We start from the raw sequence: 18,563 nt of genomic DNA on the forward strand, positions 1-18,563 counted from the left end.
GAATAAAAACCAGCTTTAAGAGCTTTTTTAAGGTTTTTCATTCATTTTTTTCAATTAAAAGTGCCCCGGCTCGCCCGGCTTTTCCCATTAGTGGAATCGCCGCAATTTAAGGATTTATATAGAAACCAAGCAGCTTTAAGAGCTCAGTTGTCCTTAAAGGAAACAGCTTTTGTCGCTTTTCTTTAAATAAAGATTTAAGAGCTGCTTTTATGAAATAAAGCAGTCTTAGGAGCTTTTTCTATAAAATATCGCAGCTTTAAGAGCTTCTCGTAGGCAATAAAGCCATTTTTTGGAGCCCTCGGTAAGAAATAAAGCCATTTTAGGAGCTTTTTTGTGTAAAATCGAGCAGCTCTAAGCGATTTTGAGCCGAATTTGGGCCGTATCGGGGCTGGTTCTCGGCCGGGCGCAGCCGGCGCGGGGCCCTCCCTTATAAGCGGCCCAGCACCGCCCCCGCGGGGGCGACAAAATAGTCCCTAAAATCGCCAAAAAAGGGCAGCAACCCCCAAAATCCCCCCCAAAATCTACCGCCCGCAGTGTGAAAAAGCTTCTTTTTTCATTATTTCACTGTCTTTACCATTTTCTTCGATTTTTTCCCCTCACAAACTGTGCCCCCCCCCCCCCTCCCCCCGAGGCCGTGGGCCTTAGGCCGGCCCACGCGGTCCAGTACGAAAATGGTTAAATTTAACAGAGATTTTTTTTGTTCGGTTTGGCCAATTCTGCCCTAAAATCCCTCGCTTCGACCTTCCCGGGTGGCTTTAGAGGGTTTTTATTTTCTTTTTTATTCATTCATTTTACTCTGTTTTTTTTTTTTTTTTTTTTTTGCTGCGTCACGGGGCTGGGCCGCTGCCAAAAAGGCGCCGTTTCTCCTCAAAAGGGTCACAAATCTTGAGGAAAAAAAAGTTCTTGAGGGAACACAGACCCCAAAGCCCAAATTTTCACCAGTTTTTGTTCCCCAAAAAGGCCGAACAACCCTTTTTTCTACCCTGATCCAGCACAGCCCTAACCACCATTTTAATTTCCTTTTCTACGACAGAAATGCATCAAAATCTTTGTGTTTCACCCCATTTCAGGCCATGCTGAGTCATGGAAGTCCCTGTTTTCAATAAGGGGAATAAACCCTCACTATTTTGAGGCATTTTAAGGCATTTTTTAGGCAATTTAAAGCACTTTTTTTTGCTTTTTGAGGCGTTTCCAGGCAGGAAATGACACCCCGAGAATGCTGGCAGGGAGGGGACAACCCCCCTCCCCAACCTTTTAATTATCATTTATTAAAGCTGTTCGGGGGCTAATTAAAGCTGCTGACGAAAACAATGAGGCATTTTGGGGGTGTGGGAGGAGCTGTTCCGACATTTTTGGGGCGTTTCCTGCAGGAGAAAAAATTTCCTTATTGTTATTAATTATTTTCTGGGCTATTCCACCATTAAGGCTCTGAAATGTAAATTCCCCCCCCCATTTCAGGTGCTGGAAAAGGCCTCCCCCAGAAATACCCTGATTTTAGGCAAGGTTTATCTCAATGATCATTTTTACAGCAATAATCTGCCCATTTCCAGCTGGTTTAAGCCATAATTTAAAATTTTAAATCATTTTCGCAACTCTTGGCACAGTCAAATTTCAAGTTTTCTGCGTGAAAATACTCCAAAAGCTGCTTTTTCCTCAGGAGCTGAGCCTGGAGAGGACATTTTAAAACATTTCTCTCTAGAAAGATGCTCTTCACCAAATCTTGGGTGTTTCTTAGGAAAAAAAAGAGACTAAAAATCAGGTTTAGATTTTTTTTAAAGCTGGGATAGCACTAAAGCTTCTAAAGAGCCTCAACATCACTTTAAGGTGAGTTTAAGCCATTTTTGGGGCACAGGACACAGGTTTTGCTCTCAAAAATCACCACTAAACCAAACTCTGCAGCTTTTCAGCTGCTTTTTAAACCCAAATGGCCGCTTTTTAACCCAAAGCGGGAGGCTGCCCCTCCAGTCTCCTTAGCCCCTTTTCTTAGTAGGTTTTTGATGCAAAACCACCTCAATTCTTCACTCTAAATCCACCATTTCCTTGAGGCTTCCCAGCTTTTTAAAACCCGACCCTTTTTAGCGACTTTTCGCACAAAAATTACCTCACGAAAAGGGGCACGTACAGGGGGGGAACTTCATCGCGTCCCCTCCTCCGCGGGGCCCCTCAAGCCGCCGCTAAATGGGCACAAACCCCCTCCCCCCCGCTCCTCCCCTCCCCCACAGCCCGACTTTCATTCTGCCCCTCCTCCACGCCCATTTTACAGGCAAATAAAAAGAAAATTGGGGGCGGGAACGGCCGCGGAAGGATCCGGCGGAAGGATCCGGCGGAAGGATCCGGCGGAAGGATCCGCGGGAAGGAGCCGGTGTGAGGTGACCTGCGGGCATGTGGCCGGCGGAGGGATCCGCGCGCGGAGGGATCCGAGAGTGATGCGTCAGTGGGCGGGTCCACACGGAGACCCCGCCCCCTCACCAGGCCCCTCCCTTGGCTTTGCCGCAGTCGCCGCGGGGGCGGCGCCGGGTGCGGGAGTGCGCCGTCATCGCTCCGTGCACTCCGCATTGGGCGGGGGAAGCGCCGAGTCACCTCTGCCGCGTCCGCAGAGGCCGAACGGTTAAAAAAAATTACCCTTTTCTCCTTGGTTTTACCTCAGAAAAGCCCGAGTTCCTTCAGGAAAATATCATTTGCCTCAGAAATGGCCGACTTCCGTCAGAAAATGATCGGTTTCCCCGAGAAAATGTCCGGTTTTCCTCAGGAACGTTTGATTTTACCTCATCAGTGTCTCGCTTCCCTCTTGAGACGTCTGGTTTGTCTCAAAAACGTTTGATTTCCCTCAAGAAGTGTCCGTTTTGCCTCAGAAATGTCCTATTTACTTTGAAAGTGTCTTACTTCCCTCACAAGTATCTGATTTGTATCAAAAATGCCTCATTTCCCTCAGAAAGTTCCCGATTTGCCTCAGAAATGTCAAATTTTACCTCAGAAACGTCAAGTTTTACCTCAGAAATGTCCTATTTTCCTCAGAAAAATATAATTTTTATTCAGCCATAACCCGCTCTCCCCCCCAAAATGGCGCTTTCCCACAGGAACAGCTCCGTGAGGCGGGGCGGGGGGGGATCCGCGTCCTTCACAGTTTCCCTCAGATAACATTTATTCCAAAACATTTCTTTATCCTATCAAATATTTATATTTTCTTCATTTTTTAGTTTCTAAATGTTGGATTTCAGAGCAGTTTCTTTGTGTTCTTTAGGCCCCGGTAACGCTTACCCCTCCCACAGCACAAAACTCACCGGTTCTCCCTTAAAAAATCCTTAAATTTCTAAAAAGCACCTTAAGAAAATGAAATTATTCGGGACTGAGGCAGTTTTGCCGCAGAGTGGAGGCGTGTGGGGTTTAAGGGTAGAAAATGTGATATTTTGGATAAACGCAGCCCTGCTGGGTGGGAAAAGGGAGGAAAATGGGGTTACATAGTGAAATAGGGGGATTTTGGGTGGATTTGTGAAGGTCCCAAATTGACAATGAGCAATGCCCCAAAATCAGCAGGACTTGCCCCCAAAATGGTGGAATTTGTCCCAAAGGTCTCGTTAGTGCTAATGAGAGGGAAAAGCCTCCCTCACACAGAAGCCCCTGACACAGGTGACAGGTGTGACATGCGCGACAAGTGTGACACACGCGTGTCCCTGAGTCCCCAGCCCGAAATGGCCGCTGCTGTCACGTGGGGCAGCCATTTGGCTACGTTGGCCACAAACCCCCCAGAATTGGCCCCAAACCGCTGCAGCTTGTCCCAAACCCCCCTAAATGGACCCCAAGCTGCCTGGAATAGGCCCCAAACCCCCCAGAACTGGCCCCAAAATGTCCCAACTCCACTGAAAGTAGCCCCAGACCCCCCAGGAACTGGCTGGAAAATGCTCTGCATGATCCAGAATCAGCTCCAAATATCCCAAACTAGATCAAACCTGTCACGAATCAACCCCAAACACCCCAAATAGGTTGCAAACCACCTTGAATCAGTTTTGATCTGCCCCAAACCACCCAGAATCATCCCCAAACTGGAACCAAACTGCCTCAAACTGCTCTGGATTGGCCCCAAATCGATCCCGATTTGCCCCAGATTCCACCAAACCCTGCCTGGGGAGAGGGGGCGGGGGGGGGCAGTGCAGTTTATTGGCGGGTGTTGAGTACAAAGGGAAGGGGGGGGGGCGCTTCCAGTGCTCCCAGTCTGAACTGGGAGGGGTTTGGGGGGCTCGGGGGGGGCTCAGCCCTGCTCGGAGCCGGCCCCCCCTGTGCCCCCCGCCACGGGGGTGTAGGAGCCGCCCCCGGCCCCCCCCCGGCTGAAGAAGGACGCCGAGCGCCGGGGGGGCTTCACCCGCCGCAGCTCCTGCCCTGGGGGGGGACATTGGGGTGGGATTTAGGGCAGGAATCGCCTCGGGGTCCCCTGTGCCACCCCCGAGTGTCCCAATTCCCTCCCTGCCATGTTCCCTCAGACCACCCTGTACCCTGTGTCCCCTGCTTGTCAGGTTCCCCCCAAGGTCCCTGTCCCCCCGCTGTGTTTCCCATGTCCCTGTGACTGCCCTCCCTTTCCCCTGGAAGCTCCTGTGTTCCCCTCCTCAACTCCATGCCCCCTATCCCCCCCAGAAGCTGGCGTCACCCCATGTGTGTGTGTCCCCATGTCCCCCTATGTCCCCCCACTGTTCTTGATGTCCCCCATGTTCCGGATGTCCCCTATGTCCCTGATACCCCCTTGTCTCCATGTCCCCCATGTCCAGCATGTTCCCTTTTGTCCCCCATGTCCCCCCCCCCATGTCCCGGACGTACCCCATGTCCCTAAAGTTCCGAACGCCCCCCATGTCCCCGCTGTCCCCCATGTCCCTGCCGTCCCAATGCCCCTCATGTCTCAGATGTCCCCGATGTCCTCGCTGTCCCCCATGTCCCGAATGCCCGCCATGTCCTGAATGCCCCCCATATCCCGGATGTCCCCAATGTCCCCGATGTCCCCCATGTCCCGAATGCCCCCCAAGTCCCTGCTGTCCCCCATGTCCCGCTGTCGCCTGTCGCACCCTCCCGCACGTAGTCGATGGTCGCGAGGCGCTGCAGGCGGGGCCGTGTCACGCTCTCCTGCCGCCGCAAGGGGGCGCCACGCGCGCCGGCCGCCTCGGGGGGCGGGGCCGCAGCGCCGGCGGGGGGCGGGGCCTGTTCCTCGGGGGGCGGGGCCGCCCCGCCCAGCTCGATGCAGCACTCGATGAGGGCGCTCATCAGCTCCGCCTGGGGGCGCTGTCAGCACCAGACCGAGACCCCCCGGGACCCCCCAGGGAACCCCCCAACCTTCCCCCCCCCCGGGATGCCCCCCCAGAGACCCCCCGGGACTCACAAACCCACCCCAGGCACCCCAAACCCCTCTGGGAACCCCCCCCGGGGACCCCCAAAACCCCCGCGGGACCCCCAACACGACCCCCTTGGGAACCCCAAGCACACCCCTGGGATCATCTCAGGACCCCCAAACCCACACCTGGGGCCTCCAAACTATCCCTCAACACCCCCAAACCGACCCTCCCAGGATCCCCAAACACCCCCAAACTGATCCCCCAGGGACCCCACCCAGCTGCCCCAAAAGCACTCCCAAACCCTCCCCCTGCTCCCCCCAAATTCCTCCCCAGAGCCCCCCACTCGCACCTGTGGGGAGAACACGCGCAGCAGTCGGTTCACGGGGGCTCCCTCGTGGTCCCCATCGAACTCCAACCACAGCTGGGGGGGCTCCGTGGGGTCCCCCTCCTGCCCCGCGGGGTCCCCGTCCTGCCCCACGGCCCCCACCAGCTCCCAGCACAGCTCGGGGTACGTCAGGGAAAGCAGCACATGCTGGGGGGTGCACGGGGGGCGGTCACCCACAGAGCCCCCCTGACCCCCATCCTGCCCCCACAGAGCCCCCCTGAGCCCCATCCTGCGCCCCCCAGACCCCCCCAATACCTTCTGGCGGGGGTCAATGATGGTGACCCCCTCGAGCCCCACGGCCACGCTGACGGGGCGCAACCCCCCCCGGGCCAGCAGCCCCCCCGACGGCCGCTCAATGGCTCCTGGGAAAAAGGCACACCTGGAGGGGGGGGGGACACATACCTGGGTCACCCCCAAACCCCAAATTCTGGGTCCCCCCCAAATTCATGGGGTCCCCAGGTGCAGTTTGGGGTGAAGATGCTGGGGGGGGGGATACCTGAGGGCCTGGATATGGAGGAACTTGGGAGTCTAGAAGGAGTCCTGTGGGGGGGTCACTGTGGGTCTGGGGGAGTCTGTGGGGCTCAGATATTGGGGGGTCCCTGGGAAAGCTCCCTGGGGGTCTGTGGGGCACATTGGATGTCTCTGGGGGGCAGGGCGGGTGGAGGGGGGGTTCTTTTGGGGTTCCCTGCTGATCTGGGGGGGGTCCCCGTCAATCTGGGGGTGTCCCTGGGATCTTCAGGGGTCCCTGGCAGGGGTCTTGGTGAGGTTCCCTGAGGGTCTTGGGGGCATCAGTGGGGGGTGTCCCATGGGGGGTGTCCCATTGAGGTGTCTCATTTGGGATGTCCTCTGGGGGTCTCTAACTGGGGGGTGTCCCCTGGGGGTCTCTAATCGGGGTCCCCCCCCCTCACCCGTAGCCGGGCAGGGCGTGGCAGCGGCGCAGGAAGTCCCGGTACAATCCGGCAGGGGGCGCCTCGGGGCCCGGCGCACGCGCGAACGCCTCGAGCAGCCGCTGGGCGGGGCCCGGCTCCCGCGAGCGCCGGAACAGCGCCCCCCAGCGGGCAGGAGGACCCGGCGGCAGCAGCTCCCCCAGCAGCGGCCTGGGGGGGACACCGGGGGCTCAGGAGGGGACCGGGAGGGGCACGGGCGGAACATGTGGGTCAGGGGGTACCGTGTGGCCGGGGGATGGAGGTCCCGTGGGGTGGGGAGGTCCCGGAGGGGATCCCGTGGGTGGGTCCCAGGTGTGGGGGGTCCCAGGTGGAGGGGATCCCGTGGGTGGTCGCGTCCCAGGTGGGGGATCACGGGGGTGGTCCTGGGTGGGGACCCAAAGGGAGTGCCAGGGGTTCCCATGGGTGGGGGTCCCGTGGGCAGGGGTCCCATGGGCAGGGTCCGGCCGGTGCTGACCGCAGGCTGAGCTCCGTGTGCCGGCCGGGCTCGAAGGGCCCCAGGCGCAGGCGGCAGCTGAGCCCCCCCAGCTCGGCCGCCTCGGGGGGGTCCACGGGGTAGCGCCCCCCCTTCAGCTGCTCCCGCGCCTCCTCATAGAGCAACCGCAGCAGCTCCTCCTCCTGCAGCTGGGAGCCACAGACACCCCCAGGTCACCCAGAGAGACCCCTGAACCACCGCAGACCCCTCCCTGAACTCCCCCGTGTCCCCCGCCATAGATCCCCCCACACCGGGGACCCCCCTGTCCCCCCTCACCTCCAGCTCACGGCTCTTAGGGAAGAACACGTTCCTGCGTAGCTGCAGACACGGCTCATCTGGGGGGGCAGGGGGTCAGTGGGACCCTCGAGGGGACCCTCCCGTCCCCAAAGGGTCCTCCCCTGACCCCCCAGCCCTCACCTTGGGCGATGGCCGCGGGCGAGCCGAGGCTGAAGCGCAGCAGCAGCTCCGGCCAGTGCCGGACCAGGCGCAGGGGTCGGTGCCGCGGCTTCAGCTGCACCTCTGGGGGGGACGCAGGGCTGGCACCCACCTGGGGACCCGCGGAGACCCCCACAGGGACCCTCGCGGGCATAGGGACCCCCACCCACCCCATCCTCCAGAGGGATCCTCCCGTCTCCCTGTCCCTCATGGGACCCTCCAATGTCCCCTCCTCAGCGAGCAGCTCTGCTCAGAACCGAGCTGCAACCCCACGACCTCCCCATATCCCCATGGTCCCGCTTCCCCTCTGTGTCCCCCTGTCCCCGCAATGTCCCCGTGTCCCCCCATGTCCCCTGGCCCCTCATGTCCCCCTGGGCCCCCAATGTCCCTCTGTCCCCCCTCACCGAGCAGTTCCAACCCCAACCACAGCGCGAGCTGTGACCACGCCATGTTCATGTCCCCGTGTCTCGCAATGTCCCTGTGTCCCCCCATGTCCCCCTGGCCCCCCCATGTCCCCCTGTCCCCCCATGTCCCCCTGGCCCCCCAATGTCCCCATGTCCCCCCATGTCCCCCTGTCCCCCCATGTCCCCCTGGCCCCCCATGTCCCCCTGGCCCCCCAATGTCCCCATGTCCCCCCATGTCCCCCTGTCCCCCCCTCACCGAGCAGCTCCGACCCCAACCACAGCGCGAGGGCGTCGCCGGCGGCGGGCGGGAGGCGCAGCGCCCCCTGCAGGCGGCGCAGCAGCTCCGCGGCCGTGGGGCCCGGGGGCGGCTCCAGCGGCAGCGGCAGCGCCGACCCGTCCGGCAGGTACAGCAGGGCTGGGGGCGCCGGGGGGCGTCAGACCCCCTCGGGACCCCCACATAACCCACGGGATCCCCCGGGACCCCCGCACATCCCCCGGGACCCCCACAACTCCCAACAAGCACCCCCGCCGCGCTGACACAGCCCCGACCCGTCCGGCAGGTGCAGCAGGGCTGGGGGCGCCGAGGCCCTTGAGACCCCCACCCAGGGACCCCCAAACCTGCCCCGGGACCCCCCACCCCCCAGACTGACACACCCCCGGGACACGCCCAAAGGACGCACGGGGGTCCCACGGCCACGCCCTCCCCTAGACCACCCCCCCCAAAGTGTCCCACGGTGCCCCGGGGGTCTCACGGCCCCCAAAGCTCCCCACGACCCCCACCCATAGGGGTCCCACGGCCACGCCCATACCCGGACTCGCGGCCCCGCCCTCTCCCGTGGCCCCGCCCCCTCACCGGCGGCGCCCGACGGGGCGGACGCGCCCTCCCCCTCCGCCTCCCCCTCCCCGTCCATGAGCGGGGTCACGGAGGGGTCACCGTGGGGTCACCGCGGGGTCACGGCTCCGCGCGCTCCTCGCGCCGGTCCCGCGCGCGGGGCGGAAGCGCCACGGGTGGGCGGAGGGGGCGGGGCCGACAAGATGACGTCATTGTGAGGGCGGGGCCCCGGGAGAGGCGGGGAGGCGCCCCCTGGCGGAGGGGAGGGCTGGGACCCCTCCCCGGGGGGAGGTTGGGGGGTCCCGGCGCATTCGGGGGGTCCCGGGGGCGGCGCAGGAAGAGGCGGAGCCGCTGTACGAAGTATAGAACCGTGTATTCCTCTGTGCGCGGCGGGGGGGGCGGCCCGGGGGGGCTCGGAGGGATTCGGGGCGGCTTTTGGGGGGTCCCGGCAGGACCCCGGAGGGTCCCGACGCCAATCGGGGCTCTCGAAATTAAAAAATAAACCCAAAGAAATACCCGGGGAAGGGGGGCGAGGGGGGGGGGCGGTAAAAAACCGATCCGAGGTTGGGAAGGGGAGCGGTTTGAGGGGGGGGTTCCCGCGCCCCTCTCGGGAGGGAGGGGGGGGGTCCCGCGCGCCCCCCGCGCCCCCCCCCCACGCGCGCCGCCCCCCGGTTCCCGCGGCGGGGTCGGGGGCGGGAGGGGGGACACACACACAGAGAGAGAGACCACAGAGGCGCCCCCGCTGCGGCGGGGTCGGGGGGGCGGGCAGGTGACATCCCCCCGGGGATGGCGGCGGGGGCCGGGGGGGGGTCGGGGGACACGCGTGGAGACCCCCCCCCCCTCACACGTAATACTCCTTGTCCTTGTTGCGCCGCCCTTTGCCCGGCGCCTTGGGGGGCGCGGCCGCCGCCTTCTCCTTGGGGGTCCCGGCGGGCGGGGTCGGGGACGCGGCCCCGGGAGCCCCTCCCGGGCCCCCCCCGGGCGCGGCGGGGGCGGCCCCGATGTAGTGGCGGCTCTGGTCCACCTGGTAGGAGCCCTCGTCGCGGTTGCGGTACTTGTACATGGCGTAGAGGAGGATGAGGATGCAGAGCGCGGCGGCCGCCACGATGCCCACCACCATGCCGGTGGTGCCGCCCGCCTCCCGCACCACCTCCACCGCTCCGGGCGCGGCTGTGGGGGGCACGGGGGGGCGCCGGGTCACGGGAGGAGCCGAACCCCCCCCGCGCCGCCCCCCGCCCGCGCCGCCCTCCCGCGGGTGCCGCTCGCCCGCCGGCACCAGCCCGGGCGGAGCCGCGCCCGCCACCGTGGGCTCGGTCCCGGCGCCGCGGGGCGCGGCCGTGGCCGCCGGGGGGGCGGCGGCCTCGGGGCTCCCCCCGCCCCCCAGCCCCGCGAAGTCCTCGTCGTCGGCCGGCGGCTGCTCGGGGCCGGGAGCGTGGCCGGGGTCGGGGTCGGGGTCCGCCGCCTCCCCCGAGGCGAAGCCCGAGGGCTCGTCGCAGTCGGGGCCGCAGCCCGGGGGGGCGCGGGGGGCGGCGGGGGGCGCGGGGGGGCCCGGGGACGCCGGCAGCACCAGCTCCCCGCCTGCGGAGACAGAAAGGGGACGGGGGGACCCCCGTCAGCCCCCGCCGCCGCGCCCCGCTGCGCCCCCCGACCCCCCCCCCGCCGCCTCCGGCCGCCTCCGCGCCAGCTCCGCTCTAGGTTACTTATTTCTTTTTTTTTTTTTTTTTTTTTGCGTTTTTAGCTAATTCCTCTACTTTTTTTTTTTTTTTCTCGGTTTTTTGTTTTTTTTTTTTTTTTTTTTAAGAGCAAACCGCGGCGCTGCCGTCAACTTACATCGCGGGATGGGGCCGGGTGATTTTAGCGTGGAGGAAAAAGAAATTGCAGGAAGGAAGGGAAAGCACACAAAAAACGAGAGAAAGAGAAAAAAGAGAAAAAAAGAACAAAAAGAAAAGAAGAGAAGAGACACTCGGTGAGAAGGTGCCGCGGCCACCCCTGCGGCGCCAGCGCCCGGCCCCGGCCGGCCCCGGCCACCGCCGGCCACCACTGGCCACCGGCCCCCGGCCATCAGCCACCGGCCATTGACCATCAGCCTCGGATCCATCCGTCCATCCATCCGTCCATCCATCTGTGAACCATCTGTCACCCCGAAATCCATCCATGGATTCCTGAATCCATCCTTGAATCCATCCATCCATCCGTCCATGAACAATCTGTCCATCCTTAAATCCATCCATGGATCCCTGAGTCCATCCTTGAATCCATCCACCCATCCATCTGTCCATCCATCCATCCATGAACCATCTGTCCACCCCTAAATCCATTCATGGATCCTTGAATCCATCCACCCATCCATCTGTCCATCCATCCATCCATCCATGAACCATCTGTCCACCCCTAAATCCATTCATATATCCTTGAATCCATCCTTGAGTCCATCCAGCCATCCCTAAACCCAGCTGTGTCCATCCAATCCTGATCCATGTGTCCATCTGTCTTTGATTCCATCCATCCATCCATCCATCCATCCATCCATCCATCCATCCATCCATCCATCCATCCATCCATCCATCCCTAAATCCACCCCTGCAGCCACCTGGCCACATGTCTGTCCACACTCAGATCCAGCATCTGACATCAAATCTGCTCATCCATCCATCCTTGTGTCCGTCCATCCATCCATCCATCCATCCATCCATCCATCCATCCATCCATCCATCCATCCATCCATGTGTCCATCCATCTGCCCCGCTGTCCATCCATCCATCCTTCAACCCATCCATCCATCTCTGTGTCCGTCCATCCATCCATCTGTCCCCCTGTCCGTCCATCCATCCTTCAACCCATCCATCTGTCCATCCATCCGTCCATCCATCCATCCATCCGTCCATCCGTCCGACCGTCCATCCATCCATCCATCCGTCCGTCCGTCCGTCCGTCCGTCCGTCCATCCATCCGTCCGTCCGTCCGTCCGTCCGTCCATCCATCCATCCATCCATCCATCCATCCATCCATCCATCCATCCATCCGTCCATCCGTCCATCCTATCCATCCACGGACCACTGTCCATCATCCATCCACGGTCAATTGTCCATCCATTGTCCATCCATTGTCTGTCCACTGTCCGTCCACTGTCCATCTGTCTGTCCCCCACTCCTCCTCCCTTCCCCTGACTGCTGCCACCCCTCCCCCACAAGTGGGGTTTTGGGGGACCAGAGTGTCCTGGGGACACCTGTGGGGGACACACCCGGCTGTCCAGGTGACACCTGTGGGTACCAGCTGAGGCCCCAGGTGTCCAGGGGGGTCTCCAGTGTCCAGGTGACACCCGGGGGTGTCCAGGGGGTGTCACTGTGTGACACTGGGGGTGGGGGAGGGTCCTCACTGAGGTCCTGGTGGCAGCACAGGTGTGACAGTGCAGGTGTGACAGCGCAGGTGTCACATGGGGTGACCCCAGACCGGGGGGTCCTCCCTGTCTGTCCAAGTGTCCGAATGTCCAAGTGTCCAAGTGTCCAAGTGTCCAAGTGTCCGTCCGTCAGGGGAAGCAGGAGGTGGGGGCGGGGCTTGCACAGCCCCTGGGCTCAGGTGTGTGCTCAGAATGGGCGGGAACACCTGTGCAGGTGGGGGACGGGGCCACAGGTGGGAGGGCGTGTGCAAAGGGAGGCACCTGAGTGTGCAAAGGGGGCACCTGAGTGTGCAAAGGTGGGCACCTTGGTGTGCGGGGGGGCTGAGTTTGTGGGGCAGGTGTGAGCTCAGGTGCGTGTGAGCTCAGGTGCGTGTGAGCTCAGGTGTGTATGCACACCTCGTCTGTGTGTGTGTGAGCAGCTCCTGTCCAGGTGTGTGTGCACAGTTCACATGTCTACACCTGTGCAGGTGTGTGTGTGTGTGTGTGTGTATGTGCACACCTGTGCAGATGTGTGTGAATAGTTCAGGTGTGTGCACACCTGTCCACGTGTGTGTGTAGCTGTGTGTGCACACCTGTCCAGGTGTGTGCGTGTGCACCTGTCCACGTGTGTGTGTAGCTGTGTGTGCACACCTGTCCAGGTGTGTGCATGTGCACCTGTCCAGGTGTGTGTGTGTGCACCTGTCCAGGTGTGTGTGTGTATCTGTGTGTGCACACCTGTCCAGGTGTGTGCGTGTGCACCTGTCCATGTGTGTGTGTAGCTGTGTGTGCACACCTGTCCAGGTGTGTGCGTGTGCACCTGTCCAGGTGTGTGTGTATCTGTGTGTGCACACCTGTCCAGGTGTCTGTGTGCACCTGTCCAGGTGTGTGAGCAGCTCCCGTACCCGCGTGTTCCCTGCAGTGAACAGCCTGGCTCGTTCCCTGCTCACACGCGTGTGCAACACCCCCAGCCCCCCACACCTGTGCGTGTGCACACCCTGACACCTGTGTGGGGGTCTCAGCCCCGCCGGGGGGGTTGGGGAAGAGCCCCGGGCTCTGCGGCCGTGCCACACGCGCGTGCCAGGCCGTGCCACACGCGTGTGCCCGGGGCCCCGGAGCAGCACCCACCTGTGCCCGGCTCACACTCCTCCAGGTCCTCGTCATCGCTCGGACACTCGGCCGAGGCCACCAGGAGATCGTCCGTGTTCTGGGGGGACATTGGGGAGGGGGTCAGCCCGGGGACCCCCAAACCGCCCCAGAGCCCCCCCAGGATCCAGGGAGGGGTGTCAGGGGTCACCCAGGTGAGCGGGATCCAGGTGTGCACCCAGGTGTGCGGGATCCAGCCCCTTTCTGGGGTCCCCCCATACCTGCACCTCCCACAGCGCCCCTGCCCCCCATCCAGCCCTTGGGACCCCCCATCCTCCCTCAAATTCCCTGCAGACCCTTCCCCCTTTACCCCCCACACCCTGACCTTGGTAGGACCCTCCCTCAATCCATAACCCCCCCCCCCAATTCCCCACTCCCCATTTACCTGTCCCACTGCTCCCCCCTCCCCTAAACCCCCCTCCCTACCCCCTCCCCAGACCCCAGCCCCCCATTCTGCCCCCTCCCCGCTTTACCTGGGCGACGGTGTCGCGCAGGGTGGGCGAGCGCCCGCGGCGGGTGGTGGTCGTGGCCATGGTGGTGGTGGTCTCCATGATGGTGGTGGCCATGTCGGGGGGCGCGGGGGTGGCGCCGGGGGGCGCGGGGGGCGGGGGGGGGTCCCCCACGAGCCGCAGGTCCCCCTCAAGCCGCACGCGGGGGTGTCCCTCGGCCGCCAGCGCCAGCAGCTTCAGCCCGTTGTAGTAGAGCCCCGAGAGCTGCCCCTGGAAGGGGCGGCCGCGGTCCCGGCCCCCCACCCGCACGCGCGCCTGGCTGTTGAAGATGGTCAGCTGCCGGCCTGGGGGGGAGAGGGGGGGCTCGCACACCTGGCACACCTGGCACCGGCTCACCTGTGTCACCTGTGTCACCTGTGCTACCCTGACACTGTCACCTCACTCACACACATGCCCCCCTGGCTGTTGAAGATGGTCAGCTGCCGGCCTGGGGGGGAGAGGGGGGGCTCGCACACCTGGCACACCTGGCACCGGCGCACCTGTGTCACCTGTGTCACCTGTGTCACCTGTGCTACCCTGACACTGTCACCTCACTCACACACATTCCCCCCTGGCTGTTGAAGACGGTCAGCTGCCGGCCTGGGGGAGAGAGGGGGGGCTTGCACACCTGGCACACCTGGCACCAGCGCACCTGTGTCACCTGGGTCACCTGTGCTACCCCAACAATGTCACCCCAACACTGTGACCTCAAAGCCATCACCCTGACACTGTCACCCCACACTCACACACCCCCCCCGCCATGGATGGAGAGGGGGGGCTTGCACACCTGGCACACCTGGAACACCAGGTACCGGCTCACCTGGCTCAGCCTGACACTGTCCCATGGATGGACACGGCAGCTGCACACCTGGCACTGCCTTATCCCCACACCTGGCACACCTGGCATGGCCTTATCTCACAGCTGGCACACCTGGCACAGCCTCCCCCCACACCTGGCACAGCCTTATCCCCACACCTGGCACACCTGGCATGGCCTTACCCCACACCTGGCACGTCCCCACACTGCCCCACCCTGCCACCCCCGTCCCCCGTCCCCCATCCCCCGCACCGCACACCTGGGCACACCTGGGTGTGCCTCGCACGAGGAGCAGCCCCGCCCCCCCTTCCACCCCCACCCCCCTCCCCCCCCGGGCAGTTAAAGGGACCCCAACGCCCCCCCCGGCCCCCGGCTCCGCTCGGGCTCAATTCGGCCAATTTTGGGTCATTTGGGGCGGGGGGGAGGGGCAGGGGCCCTGCCTGGGCGGGGCCGGGGCGTGCGAGGCTGGGGCGGCTCCTGTGCACACCTGGGGCTGCAGGGCGGACACACCTGTGCACCTTCCTCACGCACACCTGGCCTTGCTGCACACCTGGTGCACACCTGGTACACACCTGCTCTGGTGCGCGCCTGTCCTCATGCACACCTGTCCTGTGCACACCTGGCACACACCTGGTGCACACCTGGGGCACACCTGGTGCACATCCCAGTCACGGCACACACCTGGTGCTCGCCCCAGCTATGGTGCACACCTGGCGCACACCTGGTGCACACCTGTCCTGCGCACACCTGGTGCACACCTGTCCTGCGCACACCTGGAGCACGCCCCAGCCGTGGTGCACACCTGGCGCACGCCTGTCCTGCGCACACCTGGAGCACGCCCCAGCCGTGGTGCACACCTGGCGCACGCCTGTCCTGTGCACACCTGGCGCAGCCCCGGCCCCGGGCAGTGCTGGGCAGGTGTGGGTTAGGGGGTTTAGCGGGTTTATGCGGCTTTAGGGGGGCTCTGGGCTCAGCGCGGTTTAGGGGGGCCGTTAGGTGCGTTAGCATCCCTTTAACCAGGTAATGAGGGGGCGGGGCAGGGGCTGGCCCCTCCCCCAACACCTGGGCTCCCTCCCCGAACACCTGGGGGGGTCCCTGGACAACGGGGTCCTCTGGGACGTGGCTCCTGGACACCTGTGGGGCCCAGGTGCTGCGACCCCCAAATATCGGGGTCCAAAATGCCGGGATCCCCGAACACCTGGGACCCCAAACAGGTGGGCCCCGCCCACCTGAGTCCCCACATTCTGGGGTTGCCCAGGTGTGGCGGTGCCCAGTTGTGGGAGCCTCCAGGTGTTGGGGGATCCCAGACACTCCCCAAATCAGTGGCTTCCAGACACCTGGGACCCCAAAATCTCTGGGTCCCGGCCACAAGCGGGTGTGCCCAGGTGTGGGGAGCGCCCAGGTGTGGGGGGGGTGCCCAGGTGTGGGGGGTGCCCAGGTGTGGGGGGCGCTCGCTGCCGTTACCTTTGTCGAGCAGCCACTCATCGACCACCCGCCCCAGGCGGAAGGGGATGCGCTGCCGCGCCAGCGCCAGCCGCTCGCTGTCCCCGCTGCCTTCGGAGGGAGGAGAAGAGCGTTACGGGGACACGGGGCAGGGCACGGGGACACCGGCACGGGGTGGCACCGGCGGGGGCATCGGCAGCGGCGTCACGGCCGTGTCACCGTGTCACGGCACGGTGGCACCGCGGCATCGGCGGCGGCGCTGTGGTGGGACCGTGGTGTCAGTGGCATTGTTGGTGTCACCAAGATGGGACCGTGGTGTCAGTGGCATTGGTGTCACCAAAATGGGACCGTGGTGTCATTGTTAGTGGCATCGTTGGTGTCACCATTGATGTCACCATGATGGGACTGTGTTCCCAATGGCATCCCACCAAGATGGGACAATGGTCTCAGTGGCATCATTGGTGTCACTAAGATGGGACCGTGGTGTCATCAGTTAGTGACCAGTTAGTGGCACTCTTGGTGTCACCATCAATGTCACCATGATGGGACCGTGGTCCCAATGGCATCGTTGGTGTCACCAAGATGGGACCGTGGTCTCAGTGGCATTTTTAGTGTCACCAAGATGGCACCATGGTGTCATTGGTTAGTGACCAGTTAGTGGCACTCTTGATGTCACCATCAATGTCACCATGATGGGACCATGGTCTCATTGTTAGTGGCACTCTTGGTGTCACCATGGTGGGACTATGGCCTTGTCATTGATGTCACCACGATGGGACCACGATCTCACTGTTAGTGTCATCACTGGTGTCGCCATCAATGTCACCAAGAGGGGAACGTGGTCTCAGGGCATCATTGGTGTCACCAAGATGGGACCGTGGTCCCAATGGCATCATTGGTGTCACAATGATGGGACCGTGGTCTAAGTGGCATCGTTGGTGTCACCACTGTGGGACCATGGCCTTGCCATTGGTGTCACCATCAGCGTCACCATGGTGGGACTGTGGCCTCATCATTAGTGGCATCATTAGTGTCACCAAGATGGGACCATGGTGTCATCATTAGCGGCACTCTTGGTGTCACCATCAATGTCACCATTATGGGACCGTGGGCCTGCCATTGGTGTGACCATCAGTGTCACCATGATGGCACTGGCCTGGCCATTGGTGTCACCATCAATGTCACCATAGTGGGACCATGGTCTCATTGTTAGTGGGATCATTGATGTCACCACTGTAGGATCGTGACCTTGCCACTGGTGTCACCATCAATGTTACCATGGTGGGACCGTGGTATCATCATTAGTAGCACCATTGGTGTCACCATCAGTGTCACCATGATGTGACCATGACCTCATCACTGGTGGCACCATCGGCGTCACCATCAGTGTCAACCATGATGGGATCAAGATGTCACCACCTGTGCCACCATGGTGGGACGGTGGCACAACCATCACATCACCTTTAGTGCCACCACAGGTGTCACCAGTGGTGCCACCACGCTGTGACCACGGTGTGACCATCGGTGTCCCCACAGCCATGACGCCCCTGCTGATGTCCCCAGCCCTGGCCGCGGTGTCACCGGGGTGGGGGGGTGGGGTTGGCCCTCGGGGGGTTTATGTGGCCTTTAGGGGGGCATTAGCGGGGGAGGGGCGGGGGGGTGGGACCCCTCGTTAGCGCTGCCTCGTTAGTGCCCTCGTTAGGGGGGGCCCTGGGGTGTCCCCAAGCACCTGGGGTGACCCTGGAGTGTCCGAAGGTGCCATGGGGGGCTTGAAGGGGCTCTGGGGGTGCCCTGGGGTCCCTACAGGTGCCATAGGGGTGTCCCAGGGGTGTCCCTGAGCACCCTGAGGTGCCTTGGGGTGTCCCAGGGTGTCCCTGTGGTGTCTCAAGGTGCCATAGGGGTGTCCCCAAGCACCTGGGGTGTCCCTTGGGTGTCTGGGGGAACCCTGAGTGGTACCTGGGGGGTCTCTAGGAGACCAAGGGGTACCTGGGGGTACCTGGGAGGTACCTGTAGGAGCCCTGGGGAACACCTGTAGGATCTGTAACACACCTGGGGGTACCTGGGGCGTACCTGTGGGGTCTGTAAGAGCCCTGGAGGGTACCTGGGGGGTACCTGGGGGTACCTGGGAGGTACCTGTGGGGTCTGTAAGAGCCCTGGAGGGTACCTGGGGGAACACCTGTAGTGTCTGTAGGAGCCCTGGGGAACACCTGGGCCGTACCTGGGGGTGTCTCTAGGGGCCCTGGGGTGCCCGGGGCGCGGCGGGGGGTACCTGGCGGGTAGCGCTCGTGCAGGGGGCCGCCGTCCACCTGGAGCGTGGCGTTGCCGCCGCTGCGCGTGAAGCGGACGACGTGGAAGCGCCCATCGCTGACGGCCGCCCCCCGCTCCTCCAGCGCGATGTCCTCGGTGCCCACGTTGAACAGGACCCCCACGGCCCCCTGCACCTGCGGGGTGGGCACGGGGGCACCGGTGGGTGCCTGTCCCACTTCCCCCCAGCCCCCCCCCCCCCCCG

The 18,563-nt window shown here is 62.8% G+C and overlaps 2 protein-coding genes across 17 annotated transcripts in view; both read right to left on the reverse strand.

The window, feature by feature from the left end:
- Nucleotides 1-4,071: 4,071 nt before the first annotated feature.
- FRMD8 (FERM domain containing 8) lies at nucleotides 4,072-8,951 on the reverse strand. 2 transcript variants are annotated; one of them, XM_036405698.1, is made up of 10 exons: nucleotides 8,809-8,951; nucleotides 8,212-8,370; nucleotides 7,534-7,635; nucleotides 7,393-7,451; nucleotides 7,099-7,265; nucleotides 6,606-6,794; nucleotides 5,953-6,076; nucleotides 5,662-5,844; nucleotides 5,049-5,253; nucleotides 4,072-4,374 (listed from the first exon to the last, which is right to left on the reverse strand). In XM_036405698.1, exons 1-10 carry the CDS (start codon nucleotides 8,864-8,866, stop codon nucleotides 4,247-4,249), a joined length of 1,374 nt encoding a protein of 457 aa, XP_036261591.1. In that variant the 5' UTR covers nucleotides 8,867-8,951; the 3' UTR covers nucleotides 4,072-4,246. The 2 variants fall into 2 exon arrangements, with proteins under 2 accessions (XP_036261591.1, XP_036261592.1); XM_036405699.1 differs by lacking the exon at nucleotides 6,606-6,794.
- A 190-nt stretch (nucleotides 8,952-9,141) lies between these two features.
- LOC118701081 (neurexin-2-like) overlaps nucleotides 9,142-18,563 on the reverse strand; it is a 37,086-nt gene continuing 27,664 nt past the window's right edge. For 7 of the 15 annotated variants that reach the window (XM_036405685.1, XM_036405688.1, XM_036405686.1 and 4 more), the window contains 5 exons: nucleotides 18,324-18,495; nucleotides 16,076-16,165; nucleotides 13,780-14,099; nucleotides 13,289-13,367; nucleotides 9,142-10,365 (listed from right to left, as the gene is read on the reverse strand). In XM_036405685.1, coding sequence (XP_036261578.1) covers nucleotides 9,629-10,365; nucleotides 13,289-13,367; nucleotides 13,780-14,099; nucleotides 16,076-16,165; nucleotides 18,324-18,495 — 1,398 coding nt within the window. In that variant the 3' untranslated portion in view covers nucleotides 9,142-9,628. Of the gene's footprint in view, nucleotides 10,366-10,788; nucleotides 12,957-13,014; nucleotides 13,368-13,779; nucleotides 14,100-16,075; nucleotides 16,166-18,323; nucleotides 18,496-18,563 lie in introns of those variants that run through there. The other 8 variants (XM_036405695.1, XM_036405693.1, XM_036405694.1 and 5 more) reach the window with 3 other exon arrangements.

The sequence above is a fragment of the Molothrus ater genome, unplaced genomic scaffold (assembly GCF_012460135.2).
Source record: "Molothrus ater isolate BHLD 08-10-18 breed brown headed cowbird unplaced genomic scaffold, BPBGC_Mater_1.1 matUn_MA125, whole genome shotgun sequence".
NCBI lineage: Eukaryota > Metazoa > Chordata > Aves > Passeriformes > Icteridae > Molothrus > Molothrus ater.